Source organism: Schistocerca serialis, chromosome 11, assembly GCF_023864345.2.
Source record: "Schistocerca serialis cubense isolate TAMUIC-IGC-003099 chromosome 11, iqSchSeri2.2, whole genome shotgun sequence".
NCBI lineage: Eukaryota > Metazoa > Arthropoda > Insecta > Orthoptera > Acrididae > Schistocerca > Schistocerca serialis.
In genome coordinates this window covers 174,208,596-174,227,915 of record NC_064648.1, presented here as the reverse complement: position 1 = coordinate 174,227,915, position 19,320 = coordinate 174,208,596, and the positions used below count along the sequence as shown (strand labels likewise).

At 40.0% G+C, this 19,320-nt stretch overlaps 1 protein-coding gene across 1 annotated transcript in view; it reads left to right on the top strand.

Annotated features, from left to right (window-relative positions):
• The window catches only part of LOC126426758 (uncharacterized), a 441,752-nt gene that overhangs the window by 346,156 nt on the left and 76,276 nt on the right, over positions 1–19,320 (top strand). The window contains exon 25 of the mRNA XM_050088747.1: positions 10,301–10,384. Coding sequence (XP_049944704.1) covers positions 10,301–10,384 — 84 coding nt within the window. The remainder of the gene's footprint in view (positions 1–10,300; positions 10,385–19,320) is intronic.

The window sequence follows — 19,320 nt, the reverse complement described above, 5'->3', positions numbered from 1 at the left end:
TTGTGGTGCTGCTCTTGCTGATGGACTAACCGACAGTGAGCTGTTCTAACCAAACATACAAGAGCCTGTATGATACGAGGGTCCATAAAAACGGTGGTACTGTACGCAACACTGTTACTCAAATAAAAGGCTGTGCCGAGTAAATACTCAAACACACAAGAAAATTACAAAAATAAGCTAGTAACTTCTGAGATAACTGAAAATAAGTCACTCCTGTTCGAAGCTCGTAAAAATATGTAAAAAGCGAATGGTGTACTCGCCTGCTTTTCCCAAAACTGTGCCTATGTGATCATTCCATTTCATATCCCTACACCCAGGATTTGCCTGAGTTGGGCGATTCGTACAGTGACTCATTGTTATTATTAGTCATAGGGTACTACGTTTCTTCATTTTGTGAAGTGCACAATTTTACATTTCTGAACATTTAAAGCAAGTTGCCAATCTCTGGACCACACTGAAGTGTTATGAAGATCTGACTGAAAGGTTATGCAGCTTATTTCAGACAGTACTTCATTACAGATGATTGCTTCATCTGCAAGAAACCTGAAGTTACTATTAATATTGTCTGCAAGGTCATTAATATACGACATGAACAGCAAGGGTCCCTACACACTTCTCTGCGGTACACCAGAAGTTACTTCTACATCTGATGATGGAGCTCCATCCAAGATAACATGCTGTCTCGTCCCTACCAAAATGCTACAATCCAGTCACTAATTTCACTTGATACCCCACACGATTGTGCTTTTAACAATAAATGTAAGTTAAGTGCGGTACTGAGTCAAATGCTTTTTGGAAATTGAGAAATACTGCATCTACCTGGTTGCCTCGATACATAGCTTTCAGTACACCATATGAGAAAAGTGCTAGTTGGATTTCACACGATCGGTGTTTTCGAAATTCTGTGTGAGGTACCACATTATGTTTGATCTTTGAATATTTTCTAAGATTTTACAACAAATCAGTGTCAAGGATATTGGACAGTAGTTTTATGGATCACTTCTAACCTAACCTAACCTAACCTAACCTAACCCTACCTTTGTTGTGGACGGGTGTGAACTGTGGCTTTTTCCGAGAACTGGACACAACTTTTTGTTAGAGGGGTCTACGATAGATTATCGTTAGGACAGAGGCAGATTCAGTATATGATCTGGTTGGGCCCTGGAGCTTTGTTCAGTTTTAATGATTTCAACTGTTCCTCAACACCACTGACACTAATACCAATTTCAGTCATCTTTTCAGAGATACGAGGATTACACTGGGGCGATACTCCTGTGTTTTCTTTGTAAAGGAGCATTTGAAAAAGGAGTTACCATATTTACTCGAATCTAAGCCGCACTTTTTTCCTGGTTTTTGTAATCCAAAAAACCGCCTGCGGCTTAGAATCGAGTGCGAAGTAAGCGGAGGTTCTGAAAAATGTTGATAGGTGTCGCCACAACTAACGTCTGCCGTCGAATATATGTCGCGCTACACAGGTGTGCTTTGCAGGCACAATGATAAATACTGCCGCCAAAACCTCTGCATCAGTAAATAAGTTAAAAGGGACAAGAATATAAACATTATGCCATGTATTCTTTCATGTATGCTGCTATTTCTTTTAAATCCTGTCTGCCTAATAAACTACGAAACTAGAACAGCAAACGCAGATGAATATACGTATCATGTCATGTTTATATTCGTATTATTCTTATGCTGAATAGTGATACAGTCAGAAACTAAACACGGCAACTGACTAGATTTTTAAATCTAAGATGACCCTAATTTCTGTCCAGAATGTAATGTACTAAAGAGTCGTCTGCAAAGATTTTCAAACGGAGAAAAATTTTCGCTAAACTCTCGTTCAGAACATCTTCTATCATACGCAGTCTATTATTTGGTTCTTGTTGATCGTTATCAAAGAAAGCAGCAATTTAAGTAACAACAAATAGCAGACTCTCGCCATTGTTTCGCTTATGAGAGAATTCCTCTTTTTTTAAAAAAAAAAAAAAAAAAAGGGCCGTGGTAGCGCGCACAACGAGCGGCGACAGGTCATAAACACGCATTATCAGAATGTAACAAACAATGCATGACACAGTACAATAATGCATTTTCAGCTTAGAGTAACATAAACACCTGTAACAAAGAGAATGGCACTTATCAGATCAAAGCAAAATAAGCAATCGATTCAAACCAGACGAAGCACATGAAAAAGGAAGGGTACCCGTATAAATATGGATGGAGCGCCTGACACATAGCAATGGCTACCTGGTAAAGCTTAACTGTTAAGCTTATGACTCGAACCAAACTACTGTAGCTGTATCTTCATCCGTTCGACCTCAATTGTGTTTCACGTTACAATGGACCAACTGTTTTTCAATTTGGAGGGGCAGTCTAAAACTTTTCTCTCACCTTGAATTTTGAGTCTCAAATTTCAGGAGCGGCTTAGATTCGGGAAATTTTTTTTTCCTTGATTTCGAGTCTCATTTTTCGGGTGCAGCTTAGATTCGAGTGCGGCTTAGATTCGAGTAAATACGGTAATCATTTCAGCTTTTGCTTTTCTACTCTCAATTTCTGATCCTGTCTCATTCACCAGGGCAGGACACTAACATTTGTGCCACAAACAGCATTTACATACGACTAGAATTTGTTTGGGTTTTGTGAAAAATCACTTGACAATATTCTGCTACAGTGGTCATTGAAGGCGCTGCGCATTACTCTCTTGACAGCCAAAAGCGTTTTATTAAGCATCTCAGTACAATTTGCATCACCTAAAGAAGTCAGCTGGGTTGGTGCTTGAAATATTGTGTGTGAAATGGAAACAACAAACCGGCTGCACACCCAGAAGCACACCATTAGTCAGCTCTTATTGAAATGAATTCTTTTCATTGTTGTAAGGTTTATATTTTTTAAGTAGGCAGATTCTACTTTTATAGAACATCATTGTAGTTCGTGCAGTCCTTGCTAAGACATTTCTTTTACATCTTAATTCTTTATTAATCCTGTTTCTGAGATACCAAAATTATTCTCGTGTCAAAGTTGACCTTTCAGCCACATTGCATGCTCACCTGCTGCACACACTGTTAGCTTAATTTTAATATTTGTTCTTGTCATATTGTAACCATCATAGTAAGAAGTTGATTTCTACACAATTGGAAAATATTTTATTCCATTCCACTCTATCAGACATCTTTCCAAATCTGTGAATCTAATGTTCTGTCCATTTTTATTCAAACTTTGCTGTCTGTTTTTAATTGCTGTGCAAAAATTATTTCTGGAGTGCTCCTACTTCTCCTGTTAGGAAAGTTTGCCTCTCCTATTAGCAAAATTGCCCTCTTCTAAATCATTTCTATGTATCGTTCAATTATATTCTTCAGTAAAGCAATGATGACAATATTTTTTATGAATGTGATGCTAGACTGATCTCTGTACTCTTCTTCTCTTCAGAATTTCTGTAACTACGAGGGGTGCCCAAAAAAAATTAAAAGCTATATTTTTCCAAATTGTCTATGAAACAATCTTATCCCCTTCAAAATACTCTCTATTACAGCTAATACATTTGTCCCACTGGCGCTTTCACTGTTTGAAACATTTTTTGTAGTCATCTTTAGAAATGACTGACAACTCCTCCCTGGTTTTTCTTCCCCCCGCCGCCCCTTGATTTCTTCAGTGTTGTCAAATTGGTGTCCTTTCGTGTCCCGTTTCGTGCATGGAAATAAGAAAAAGTGACACGGAGCCGGGTCAGGTGAATAAAAAGTTCGTGGGGCAGCTGAACCGTGCCATTTTTAGCCAAAAGCAGTTTAACAGAGATGGCTGTGTGTGCAGGTGCATTGTCATGGTGGAAGAAGCAGTCACCTATCCTCCACAAATAGGGTCTTTTTTGACGAACACTGTTGTGTAGTCATCTTATAACTTCAAAAGAAAATGTTTTTTGACAGTCTGACCTGGGGAAGAAACTCTGAATGAACTACGCAGTTGACATATGTCCAGAACGATATGTGACATCGGTCAACATGTCGCCATTTTTAGATTGAGCAGAGCTGAAAATCAGTTTCATCTTCATGTGGTGTACTATGCTGCAGGTCTAAAAATTCCATTTCTTACACGTCTAAAGCTCCTTTTTTCCCCTAGTATGACAATTTCTTTGTTTTGCTATCTCATGTGTATAATTTATTCATTACTTATTAAGTAAGTGTGCTTTTATTGCCGCATTGTTTTAGACACCTCCAACTGCAGCAAAACACATTCGGGGCAGTTTGTCAGCTTTATCCACAACAACTGCTCTAATTCATCATACGGTCTCATTTCTGTTGCATCCCTGGTGCAACAGCCAGTTCATCGTAAGAAGTATGTCCTTCATTGAGACAGAAATAAGTACATTATACTGACATTTCAGCAGATTACTGATGCAGAACATTGTAGAAAAGATGGTACAATTTTATTGAATGTAATCTCAAGCTAGAAACGGAGACGTCCAAAAATTAATTCATCTCCAGCGGGTATAACAGTTTGTACCCTAGCTCTGTTACAAAAAAGTCATAGGTCGGGGTGGGCAAGAATTCTGCACACGTGCAGAGCAATGGCACCTGACTCCACGCGTCTCCCATTACCGCACCTCGCTGTCTGACCAGTTGAAGGGGGAAGAGGGGAAGTCTGATCACACCACATTAGGTGGCAATGCAGTCGCGCAAGAAATGTCAAATGCGTTGTGTGCTGCTCAGTTTTGTATTTAACAAAAAAATATTGTAAACAAAATAAATTTTCATTATTATGTAATTATGTATGGTGCACTGAAGACTATAAAATTTATATCGGGCACATATTATTGGTGTACGGGCAGATGCAGATAAATTCATAGATTTTTGCCACTCAGGGTGCCGTGCAGTAATGACTTCATTAGTTTCGTAATCAAAACGAGCCCTTCACACACACGTGCCGATCAGAACATTGTATCACATTTGCAGTCTCACACGGGGAAGGCCTCAGACACGGCCAACCGATTCGGCTCAGATTTGGCAGGTCACTTGTGTACAACCTAAAACGAAGGAATCTAAGATATTTTGGGTCAACACCCCCGCAATTTTGAGAAAATCGCCCCTAAAGGTTATGATGAGCAATCGACTCAAAATTGGCAGGATCGATACATAATTGTAAATAGAGCATTTTTCATCATCTGGTATGGGGGTACGAAAATGCATACTTTTCCAGAAATCGAGGTAAGAAACTTTTACAACTGCAGCTTCTGTACCCACACGGTAAACGCTTTTCGCCGACAGCACGGATAGTGCAACAGCAAAGGGAACTGGCTGGGACTTGGAGAACCCGGATTCGAATCTCGAAGAAACCTAGCGGATGATGTTCTTTTCGTTTGTATTTTTCCATATCTCAATAGGGATAGGAGGGTTAATAAGGTAAGTATTATTATCATTCCTTATTAATTTACTTACCTTATTAACCCTCCTATCCCTATCAATTGAGATATGGAAAAATACAAACAAAAAGAATAACATCCGCTACGTTTCTTCGAGATTCGAACCCAGGTTTTCAGTTTCCTAGACAGTTACCTTGGCCATTGCGCTATCGGCGAAAAGCGTTTACCATGTGGGTACAGAAGCGGTAGTTGTAAAAGTTTCTTACCTCGATTTCTGGAAAAATATGCATTTTCGTACCCCATACCTGATGATGAAAAATGCTGTATTTACAATTATGTATCAGTCCTGCCAATTTTGAGTCGATTGCTCATCATAATCTTTAGGGGCGATTTTCTCAAAATTGTGGGGGTGTTGACCCAAAATATCTTAGAGTCCTTCGTTTTAGGTTGTACACAAGTGACCTGCCAAATTGGAGCCGAATCGGTTGGCCGTATCTGAGGTCTTCGCCTTGTCAGTATGAAGATGTGGAAACTCTTCCCAAGGTAAACAGTAGAATTCTTGGGCAGTTTTAACATGAAAGAACTTAGGTTTAAACAGGAATTGCATCGCAGATCAGTCAGTTCAAGCTGCACTGAAAAACAGATGTAAGACTGGCTATGTTCTCAAAAAAATTTAGAAAACCCTTCTTCTAAGTCTTCCAACGCATAATGAATTCTTCAAAATTTGTGTTTCCCTTAAAGCCATTTAGCTTAGGGAAATGGACCATGTTTTTTGTCAAAAGTTGGCCCTTCCACAGAGAGATTTTCTTTCTAAATGCACTCCCAGTAAATCGGAAATAAGTTATTTCCCACCTTGCAGCATCTTGCTGTGGGTAGTCAGGTCCACTTAAAATTAAAGGTGTGCAGTCCATTCCTTCCAGATGTTGTTGTTCTTGTTCCAGCTTTTATTTTGAACTTAGAAATTAAACAGCAGCAGGTCTTAAATTTAAAAATCACTCCAGAGGTGCCCTTTGAGTTAACTGACGTACTTTGCAGTAATATCTGACATTTCTGTACTCTCCTGTCCGGCCCCGGTAGCCGAGTGGTCAGCATGACAGCTGTCAATCCTAAGGGCCCGGGTTTGATTCCCGGCTAGGTCGGAGATTTTCTCTGCGCAGAGACTAGGTGTCGTGTTGTCCTAATCATCATCGTTTCATCTCCATCGACGCGCCAGTCGCCAGAGTGGCATCAAATCGAAAGACTTGCACCCGGCGAACGGTCTACCTGACGGGAAGCGCTAGTCACATGACATCTATTTGTACTCTCCATTCAGTTCCATCAAAAACTGTTGTAACTAATGGTGTAAAAATGTGTGCAACTCCACAAATTTACTATTTGTGCCACGAATTTCTGCAAGTGCTCCATGCTAGCAAATTTACACAAAGTACTTCTTGATGTACACAGTTGTGAATCTCATACACATCTGTTGATCATTATAATTTTTGTTCTTCCATCAACAAGTAAACATCTTAATTTTTATGGATGTTTTTGAAGTACTGTTCTGTAACAAATTTGCAGTACCTGTCGATCGTGCAACTGCATAATGAATATTAATAATTCTAACCCTTCTTTTTGAAAAATACTTGTGATACTCATTTGATTTGAAAGATTTGTGACAGTAGATGGCTAGACTGCCTCTCCTGGTGCAAACTGCCAGAGGACCTTTGAGCTTCCTTTATACCACAAGCAAATAGCGGAAGTTAAACGGTACTGCCACTACGATTCTGCTGAACTAAAAAAAGTTGTGGCGTCCAGAAAATGTCGGGAGAAACGGGGTCACGTCGCATGGCTAAGTGAAATGTCACACTCTACCGAATAGCTCTTAAGAAGAACTGACCAAAGCTGAGAGAAAGTTAGCAGAGCCGAGACCGGCCGAGGCTCAGACTGCACGCTTGCAGCACATTTTGTGTGACATTGCACTGCAACCAGTAGCACCCATATAATCTCTGATTTACTGGGCCTGTGAAGGAGGCGTTCAGCCAGCAAACATGTACATCACATGTCTTGTCAAAACAGACTGTATGTTGAAGCCCCATGTAGTCTACAGTGTATGTAAGGTTTTATTGTGACTCGTGTACCTTATGTTCTGCTGTTAGTGGAAATGAGACATTGAATTCAAAGATTGATTCCAACCAATAGATGATAGATAATTACTACCTCATGGCTATACCTGTTATTATGTAAAGTGATCTAAATGTAAAAAATGGTAATAAATTAAAGTTCATTATAGTTAGCCACAATTTTGAATGCCGAAATTTGGTTTGAGTAAATTTATATGGCAGAATAAAATGTTCCCCAGCTCCAGTAACTAGCAAAAGTTAATTTTGGTAAAGGATTGTAATGACTTTAAAATCACACAAATATTGTGTTTGAAAGACAAAGCAGCAACCTGATAAAATTTACCTGCACTAACTTACACGTAAAAGGTGTATGACATGAACTCAAAAAATATTAGTTAGGAAAGTGATTAAGTTAGTTACTACCATGACCGTCAGTGATAATGAATGACTAGCAACACTTCATGAAAACCATACTGTGTTACATAATGCACAATAATACTATCAGTCTGTAAATATGCTTAATCGTGACAAAAACTGACTGTTACTTTTTACTTGTTGCTCTGCAAATGATTGCTTTTCAGGTTAATGCAGTAAAAACTTTCATTCGTGGCAACGACCATGTACAGTGCTGATGTTACATAAATGTATGCTCATAATACCATTTACAAATTACTACCCAATTTTTAAAAACTACTTTGACAACTAGACAGCCAGCAAGTTTTTGTCACAGAACATGAAACTCTTTTAAATCACTTTTAATTTAAACTGATTATATTCAGTGCAATATTGTTTGAACCACTGTAGTTAACTATTGCCTCTGAGCACCACATAAGTACTTATGTGCAAAAGAAGTTGACCTTAGCGCGGTGCTGATGGGGGAGACCGTAAAGGCATTTCCCGTTGAGTGACCGTAAACTTATTTCCCATTTACAGTTGCCCTCACCAGCCACCGCACCGAGTGTCAATTTTGTTCGTGTGGAAATTACTTGATTGAAAATCAACTAGATTTGGCTTCCTTCTGTAACAAAACTTTCATTACGTGGTGGGGCGAAAATTTTCAACATCGAAAAGAGGTTATTTGATTTAAACAAAAAACCTCAAAAATTTGTTGTTTTTCTTGTGCTCCATAGACAGCGAGAAACGTGTGATCGTGTGGGTGTTTGTTAATGACCTCATTGGCCTCCACCACTCAAAGAATTACTTTGAGACAAATGCAAATATTTACTGCTAGAACAGTTTCCAAAACATTACACTTTAGTAATTAGTTCTGCAGTGCCACTTATATACTTCAGTTGATATCTTATACACACCTTAGTTCGGTATAACTCGGAGTGATCTGCTTCCTGCTGCTGCTACTGAAGTAGTCATTTCCTCGGTCCATTTAATCTCCTAACTGGATCTAGTTACGTGAATTCCGTGAAATAATCCAGGTACCAAGTCGTTCTTATAGTGGTTTATTTATGACAAGCCACACCATTTCTTCTTAGTGGGAGCCCACTCCACACAACAGGCTACATAGTAACAATACTGTATTACAACAATTACATTATTGCACAGACGTGCAACACAGTGGTTGCGTCTCAAAACTGTCTCCAATTGACCATTCTCGAGTCTCTTGCTCCTCCTATTTATACATTTGTTGACAATTATAAGTTTAACATTTTTATGAGTAACTATCCACAAAACCTTACATATTTTATGCTGAAGCTGGTGTATACAATAAAAAAGACTTTTTCATGGGATATACATCATATTATATAAAATACTGAAAGTTAACAATGCTAACCCAAATTTTCTTAATTTTGGCTTCATTTTTAAATGCAAAATATTGAGAACATATATTGGACAAGAGTGACTTATTAGTAACCAAATGGAATAATTAATTTTATGAGATTTAGTGTATTACGCAAAATCACTTATTAGGTACTATTGGAATTAAAGAACTTTCAAAACATGAATGTAAAACAAAAGGGTTGTTTTATTTCACTTCGAATATTTCTTTCACTTGTGACTTTCTTGGAATTTATGGTGAACGGATAGGACTCTGCTAATACTTAACAACTCAGGTCAGTGAAGTTTCTCTTGACAAATTTGTTGATTAGGAGTTAATTCTGCTTCCATTGTGCAGTGAGTGTAAGGTGTGTCGATCCAGTCGCTCTTGTCACTGGGCTCGACAACCTCTCGTAAAGGCAGCATCCTGTGTTTATGTTTAGTTGTTGTCATAACTGAGTTTTACACACTTTAATATATAAGAGGAACACTGTCACTAATTTATAAAACAAATGCATGCACAGTAACACTTATTGATCCAGTTATGAACAAGTTGTTTCTTACTAAAAGTGATAGAGCTGTCGCATTTAGCTATGGTCTCCTCTCTAATGTTCCATTTCCCAGACAGTGAGCTGTCGACAGTTCGAGTCCTGACTATTGCGTGGCACGTGTAGGTAAACAAATACCAGAAATGGGATGGTTGGACGAAGTGGGGAGTCACATTGGCAGAAGTTGGATTAGCGAGGTTATACTGTAGTTGCAAATACTGAAAGAAAATGTCTTAACACTCTACCACTGTCACATACCTGGGTTTGCTGTGTTAGTAGTGGGTGAGGCTACTGTTCTACCAGCACACTGCCCCCCCCCCCCCCCCCAAGCTTCCAGCCCTCATTCTCCTCTCCCAAATCATTTTTAATGGCGATATTGACAAATGTCAAAATTGATTCAGTGTGGCCAGTGTTGTGCCAGGTAAACAGCAAATGCGTTTACTAGTCTCTCATTGAGTTACTTGAAGAGTTGAACAAAAGATTTTTGACAGACACACTTTGCTGCTGGCCCAGCTAAATTTGAAACCACCTTGCAGGTTGGCGTGACCTGAGTCCCACCATTTGGGCATCGGACACACCTGCTGGAGGCACGGGAGGTGATGGCGATTTCATCTGCTCAGGTGCGTGCTCACGTGTCGGTACACATTGAAAGTAATATGTTCGCTTTCTGTAAGTCTTTTATCCAATGTAAGTTTACAATGTTATCGATTATAAGTTTCCGATGCACAAAAATTTTCACATGAATAATCATAGAGTGAGACTTGATCACTTTCTGTATGTTTGACAGTATTTTTACGTGCCAAGATGGCTCCTAACAGCCAAACCCAGCAATCGCTTGTGTTACGTCACAAGTGTGGCTATAGTCAAATTAAAATTACTCGATAATTGGCTTCTGTTACTTGTCACTGCAGTGTCGCCACATTGTCTGCTGGCTACGACTCTCTTGTAGTCGACACACAGACGTGGCGGGAGTGACCACCGTGAGGTAATCCAGAAATGGAAGATGTTCCGTCAGCAGCTGATTTTAAGTGACCGATGACTGAACTGCGGCAGGGGATGGCTTTTGTACCTCTAAATTTAAACACGTGTTCTAACATCGCCAAAACATTGTGATGTGCAGTATGTCTGACAAAAAGACGATCGGCAACCTGCAGCAGAACTAAGATTGCATCGATTTGTTCGTGGCATTTAGGGCTAACCTCCAGGACAAAACACGAGACAGAAAATTTCGTAATATTTTTTTTTTGCATAGCCATATTCCACAACAAAATTTCAGTTTTAGTGTTAAGAGCAAATGGTAGTTTCTCACTCTCATTGTGGAACTATCCTCACAATAGCTACACAGGATGCCACATTGCCAACTGACAAGCAACGCAGATTGGCACTCTGTTTCAGATTATAGGCATCACAAGCAGATTCCAAATGAAAAAAAGAATGATAGAAAGAAAAATAATGATGACATTACATTTAAACCAATTAATTGATTAAAAATGATAATCAATCAGAATCTCTTGATTCGATTTAGAAAAATTAAAAAATTTTACTAGATATGACAAGATTCAAACCGTTGACCCTCTACACGCTGGGTTTCTACACCAGCCATTACACTATACCATTACAGTGCAAAATGGTGTTGCATTTATGACTCTGGTGTCCCTGTTGCAACGATTATTTGACAGCCTTCAAAAATTTGGCTCCACTCAATTGAAGATTCTCTAATGCTAGCTGATCTCTCTGATTATAATAACTGTACAAATGTCATTGAATCGCGTCTTGTGCAGACAGGCATTATCCCCCAGACCTAGTCTGCAAACACAAAGGAGTGTCCCCTTCATCACAAAGTACCGCCCCTGAGTGGAACAAACAACTGAACCACATCCTTCGCCAGGGCTACCCGAGAGACTTCCCACTTCTCATAAAGTGGTGTTTCGTCACCCACCCAACCTCCACAACATCCTAGACCATCCCTGTGCCACTCCCAATCCCAACCCCTTTGGAAGAATCAGGTGCGAAACCTGCCCAATCCAACCACTGAGCACTTGGTATTCCAGTCGTGTCACAGGTTTGTCCTACCCCATCAGGGGCCAGACCACCTGTGGAAGCAGCTGTGTGATTTAACAGCTCTGCTACCATCATTGCGCAGCTTTCTATATTGGTATGACTGCCAATCATCTGTCCACCGGGATGAACTCTCACTACCAAATCGTAGCCGAGAGCAAATTAGACCACTCTGTGGCACAATATGCAGCTCGAAATAACACACCGGATTTCAGTGGCTGCTCCACTACCTGAGCCATCTGGATCTTGCACTCCACCACCGAGTGTAGCATTTGGTTGGTGCTGTGTACGAAACATGTATTTCATTAGCATTGTTTGTGTGTGTGTGTGTGTGTGTGTGTGTGTGTGTGTGTGTGTGTGTGTGTGTGTGTGTGCGCGTGCATTCAGCTTACAAACACATCAATTAAGAAAGCCAGACATGGGACTGGAAGTAAGTAATTGTTGTGGCAGTTTGGCTGTGCTGAATGGCTTCAACATTTTAAGAATGGTGACTTTGACATCAAAGCCTGGCACGGTGGGAAAATGTTACAGATCTCCTAAGTAAGCACTTGTATGAAATTTACATGTGCCTGTCTCAACTAAAAGACTATACTTCTCCTTCTAAACCCGGTACTGGAGTTAGACTTGCATCATTGGAAAGATAAAGAGTAGAAGTTTACATTGAAAGGCAACATGGCAGCTTTCTAAGAATTTTCATAAACAAGGTACAGACCTTAACATTGACCTTGAATATCTGAAAAACGCCACCTTCAATATAGTGTATTGTTCCATTATGTTAGTATAAATATGGTAAGTATGAGAATATCACACTGGGGACATGTCCAGACATGTATTTCATATACATCACTCCAGTATCAAAATCCAGTAAGTAGCACATAACTATGAAACACAAATTATTGAAAAGTACAATTCATAAGCAGTAGATAAAATAATGGAAAATAAACCACTCACCTATAGCAGACTGATGTGTGGTGTATTGACATATGTAACAGAATACAGTATTCACTAACTTTCAAGGTTGGCTCTTCATCTAGCAGAAACGACACACATTTCTGCACGCAGCCATACATACACTCAAACAAACACTACTATGGACACAGTGATCCACATAATTAGTAGTGTTGTACAAATATATGATTTATATCATTGTAGTGGTATTAAAAACCATTTACAGTTGTAGCTTCAATGAGTAAGCATGAAAAAATTGTTAAAATTTGTCTTAAAAGCCTCCAATGAAATTGTCAATGCTCAAGAGATATATTGCATGGAGGATATATGTCCTTCTAGTTGGTGTCACTGGATCCAGTCTTGTGAGAATATCAAATCTGATAGCACAGACAACTAGTTTGGCAGGAAACACAAATTATGGAGATGAACCATGTGGAACCAAGAAACTGGCCTGTAATTCATTTGTATCTTTGTATATTTTTTACGCCACGTGCAATTGGTGGCTGTCATACATAACATGCAGCAAGTCCACGTTTGTCTGTTCACAGTATTTTATTCACCATTGCAAACGCTGACTCTTTTTTGCTCACTAATGAACTGGAATATGTCTCTGTCTTTGCTATACCTTTGTTAATATGTATTATATAATGGAGCTTATGGTTTCTTGGACATGTCATTGTATTCTTAAAACACTGATTAAGCTTAACAATGTCATCATCATAATGGGAAGCCAGTGTATAGTGGAAGACTTCTATTTGCATCACTGAAGCAACTACTGTGGTGCCAAAATACAGTTTTCATCAGGTTGCTTGATGCTGGCAAGTGCAACTAATCTCTACAGTTGTGCAATGCCACCACCAAGTCCGTTACCATTTGCTACAGCAAAACCACTTCTTTCTACAACAGCATCAAAATCTTCCTGATAGTAGGGGGGGGGGGGGGGGGGGGGATATATACAGGGTGAGTCACTAACTATTGCCACCTAGAATAACTCCGAAAGTATGATTAGTAACTGAAAAGTTTGTGGGACAAATGATGCATGGGACAATGGGGACCATAATATGACGTTGGTTTTTTGTTGCTAGGTGGGATCACATCAGAAGTATGAAAGTCAACTTTGTTTTCTGAAATGGGATGGTATAGTGTGCTACTTATTTTCTGATAGCAGCTATCGAGGCGAATCCAGTGATGTGTAACAGTAAGGTCTTTGAAGGCCAACAAAGGTGGCACGAACGTCCATTTACAGGAAGTTGTTCGAAGTGGTGACCTTAGGTATCAAAGCAGTGCTGCAATCTACTTCTCGTGGGTCGAGTGGTATTCATTATCACTTCGGCACATATCGAAGCACGTGCTCTGACAATTCTCACCCCTATATCGTGCAAATAGTATATTCGACAAATACGGCATGTCCGTCTAACGTGCCATTGACGTGTAAACACCATTTGGCAGTTTTGCAACACAACAATAATAGGAATGGTAAGACTAGTATTGTCGAATCGAGTGAATGATAATGATATATTCCTTTGAAGAACAAGTCGATATGCCTCTCATTTACGGAGAATGCAAACTAAATTCAGTGACAGCTAGAGAGTTATACACTGCAAGATATCCTCAACGTACTCACTCTACATGTCGTATACATTTGAATGTGTGTATGATAAATTGAGAACAACTGGATCTTTACTGCATCAGAAGCATATCCAGCAAAGGAAAGTTACTAATGAGGAAACGGAAAGGGGTACTCTTTCTTGCCACTGTGGTTCAAGATCCTTGCGTTAGTTCGCGTCAAATCTCGAGGGAATCTGGCATCAGCCACAGTAGTGTTGTTCGTGTTCTATATCACCTAAATATCATCCTTGCCATATCGGTCTCCACCGAGAATTAACTGGTACGGATTGTATCCGTCGCATTGAATTCTGCCGCTGGGCTCAACTTCAGATCCAGAGGGATGAGACATTTATTAATTTGATTTTATTTACTGACAGGGGTACATTCACAAACCGTGGCAATGTTAATTTGCATAACACGCATTACTGGACAACTGAAAATCCGTGTTGGCTGCGGCAAGTTGTACACCAAAAACCGTGCTCGGTGAATGTACGGTGTGGGATTCTGGAGGACAGAATTATAGGCCCCTATTTCATTGAAGGCAGTCTTAATGGTAGGAAGTACACCACATTCCTGAAAGAAACATTAGGTATGTTACTGGAAGAAATACCTTTAGGAAAAAGGTATCGACGCGATCAGTGTCGGGCACATTTTTCGCAGTTAGCTAAAAATGAGTTGCAGACAAAATTCCCAAATCATTGGATTGGATGCGCAGGAGATGTGTCGTGGCTGACAGGTTCACCAGACTTGACGCCTCTGGATTGTTTCTTGTGGGGATTCGTAAAAGACATTTATAAAGACATTCCAACTACACCTGAAGATATACAAGAGAATTGTCAGAGCATATGATAAGTGCCGATGTGATAAGAAATACCACTCAATCCATGATAAGAAGATTGCAGCACTGCATTGATACTAGTGGTCATTCTACATCTACATCTACATTGATACTCCGCAAGCCACCCAACGGTGTGTGGCGGAGGGCACTTTACGTGCCACTGTCATTACCTCCCTTTCCTGTTCCAGTCGCGTATGGTTCGCGGGAAGAACGACTGTATGAAAGCCTCCGTGCGCGCTCTAATCTCTCTAATTTTACATTCGTGATCTCCTCGGGAAGTATAAGTAGGGGGAAGCAATATATTCGATACCTCATCCAGAAACGCACCCTCTCGAAACCTGGCGAGCAAGCTACACCGCGATGCAGAGCGCCTCTCTTGCAGAGTCTGCCACTTGAGTTTATTTAACATCTCCGTAACGCTATCACGGTTACCAAATAACCCAGTGACGAAACGCGCCGCTCTTCTTTGGATCTTCTCTATCTCCTCCGTCAACCCGACCTGGTACGGATCCCACACTGATGAGCAATACTCAAGTATAGGTCGAACGAGTGTTTTGTAAGCCACCTCCTTTGTTGATGGACTACATTTTCTAAGCACTCTCCCAATGAATCTCAACCTGGTACCCGCCCTACCAACAATTAGTTTTATATGATCATTCCACTTCAAATCGTTCCGTACGCATACTCCCAGATATTTTACAGAAGTAACTGCTACCAGTGTTTGTTCCGCTATCATATAATCATACAATAAAGGATCCTTCTTTCTATGTATTCGCAATACATTACATTTGTCTATGTTAAGGGTCAGTTGCCACTCCCTGCACCAAGTGCCTATCCGCTGCAGATCTTCCTGTATTTCGCTACAATTTTCTAATGCAGCAACTTCTCTGTATACTACAGCATCATCCGCGAAAAGCCGCATGGAACTTCCGACACTATCTACTAAGTCATTTATATATATTGTGAAAAGCAATGGTCCCATAACACTCCCCTGTGGCACGCCAGAGGTTACTTTAACGTCTGTAGACGTCTCTCCATTGATAACCACATGCTGTGTTCTGTTTGCTAAAAACTCTTCAATCCAGCCACACAGCTGGTCTGATATTCCGTAGGCTCTTACTTTGTTTATCAGGCGACAGTGCGGAACTGTATCGAACGCCTTCCGGAAGTCAAGAAAAATAGCATCTACCTGGGAGCCTGTATCTAATATTTTCTGGGTCTCATGAACAAATAAGGCGAGTTGGGTCTCACACGATCGCTGTTTCCGGAATCCATGTTGATTCCTACATAGTAGATTCTGGGTTTCCAGAAATGACATGATACGCGAGCAAAAAACATGTTCTAAAATTCTACAACAGATCAACGTAAGAGATATAGGTCTATAGTTTTGCGCATCTGCTCGACGACCCTTCTTGAAGACTGGGACTATCTGTGCTCTTTTCCAATCATTTGGAACCCTCCGTTCCTCTAGAGACTTGCGGTACACGGCTGTTAGAAGGGGGGCAAGTTCTTTCGCGTACTCTGTGTAGAATCGAATTGGTATCCCGTCAGGTCCAGTGGACTTTCCTCTATTGAGTGATTCCAGTTGCTTTTCTATTCCTTGGACACTTATTTCGATGTCAGCCATTTTTTCGTTTGTGCGAGGATTTAGAGAAGGAACTGCAGTGCGGTCTTCCTCTGTGAAACAGCTTTGGAAGAAGGTGTTTAGTATTTCAGCTTTACGCGTGTCATCCTCTGTTTCAATGCCATCATCATCCCGTAGTGTTTGGATATGCTGTTTCGAGCCACTTACTGATTTAACGTAAGACCAGAACTTCCTAGGATTTTCTGTCAAGTCGGTACATAGAATTTTACTTTCGAATTCACTGAACGCTTCACGCATAGCCCTAGATACGCTAACTTTGACATCGTTTAGCTTCAGTTTGTCTGAGAGGTTTTGGCTGCGTTTAAACTTGGAGTGGAGCTCTCTTTGCTTTCGCAGTAGTTTCCTAACTTTGTTGTTGTACCACGGTGGGTTTTTCCCGTCCCTCACAGTTTTACTCGGCACGTACCTGTCTAAAACGCATTTTACGATTGCCTTGAACTTTTTCCATAAACACTCAACATTGTCAGTGTCGGAACAGAAATTTTCGTTTTGATCTGTTAGGTAGTCTGAAATCTGCCTTCTATTACTCTTGCTAAACAGATAAACCTTCCTCCCTTTTTTTATATTCCTATTAACTTCCATATTCAGGGATGCTGCAACGGCCTTATGATCACTGATTCCCTGTTCTGTACATACAGATTCGAAAAGTTCGGGTCTGTTTGTTATCAGTAGGTCCAAGATGTTATCTCCACGAGTCGGTTCTCTGTTTAATTGCTCGAGGTAATTTTCGGATAGTGCACTCAGTATAATGTCACTCGATGCTCTGTCCCTACCACCCGTCCTAAACATCTGAGTGTCCCAGTCTATATCTGGTAAATTGAAATCTCCACCTAAGACTATAACATTGCTTCAAACACCTTCTGTAAATGGACGTTTGTGCCACCTTTTTTTTACTTCCGTTGACCTTCAAAGACCTTACTGTTACACATCATTGGATTTGTCTCGATAGCTGCTATCAGAAAATAAGTACCAAACAGTTAACCAAAACTGAACACTTGTAAGTGTCAGTGTCATTCATACTAAGAAGTCAGACTCATCAAACTTGCAATGATAAGAACACGCACCTAAGAAACACATTGGCAATGCAGCATTGCATGTAACAAATGCTACACAGTGCTTTCATGATGGCAATGTGTGTTCTTCACACTTTGATAGCTTTTATTTTACTACCCTCAACATTAACTTAAAATTTTGGTGCGAGACACCATGGGATCCACTGGCTTTGGCAAGGGCACATTTCTTTGACTGCAATTCAAAAAATGTTGGGAATCCAGCTTTTTACATCAGACTGTAACATTACGAGTCAAGACAGCTGTAACGGAACTTGAATAGCGTAAAGTTATCGTTAAAAACGCACGCCGCGCGATTTGTTACGATTTGGTCGGTCATAATAGTAGTAACATGCTTTCGAATACAATTAAAATATAACGGCGATACCTGTTTAGCGTTATTGGAAATAATATGAAATAAATTAATGAGTAAGGTAGCCGATCCTATAAGAAGAGGTAGAATTGGGCATATTAAGGTGTTTTGCTTTATATTGACTAAGCCGATGATACGGCGTCTTTTTCTTTCCGTTTACTCTTAGAAGAAAAAAAAAAAAAGAAAACAAGTAATGAAGTGCTAATTGTGCGTTGTGAAAAATATAGGGGCGAATTTTAAATAGCTACAGTGTATAATCATATTAACAAATGGACATTCAGTTACGCGAAATAGCCGACAGTGAAGTGTGGTCATTAAATTGAGTACACCTACAGGGCGGTCAATTCCAGGATAAGTCTATTCGCGTCTCACGAGGGACGCGGTATTGAGACCGGTTTTTTTTTATTATATCACGGAGAGCGGGCTTCAATTTATAAAAAGGAGAAAAGCTGTATCATTATCATTGACTGTTGGTGTTATGCAACCAAAACTGTTCATCAAAGGGTTTCGGTGAATGAGTGGTGAATGCGAAATGAAACTGTGAACGAAGTTATGTTAAATAAAGCAGAAGAGACAAGACAGTTTGGTCGTATCTGTTATTATTCCATAAACCGTAACATTTATTCTCGTTGTACGAAGCCTTTATAGACGATCGTTATGACAATTTGCATTGAAGGGATCTCGTTACGAGTTAAGTTTTGGGGACCTGGTCAACAGGAGATAATTCGTAGATCTTAACTACTGCAGCTATTCTGGAATCAGGTGCTACCGTGACCGTTGTGTGTTGTCAATGGCTTAAGGTCATCATATCTCATGCTCTAATATCGACGCGCCTTTCCTCTTGGTATAACGGTGTCTCACGGTAACCACGACAATGCCGACGGCCCTTCAACATTAACTTAAAATTTTGGTGCGAGACACCATGGGATCCACTGGCTTTGGCAAGGGCACATTTCTTTGACTGCAATTCAAAAAATGTTGGGAATCCAGGTTTTTACATCAGACTATACATATGTCTTTGAAATAAGCATTCAATT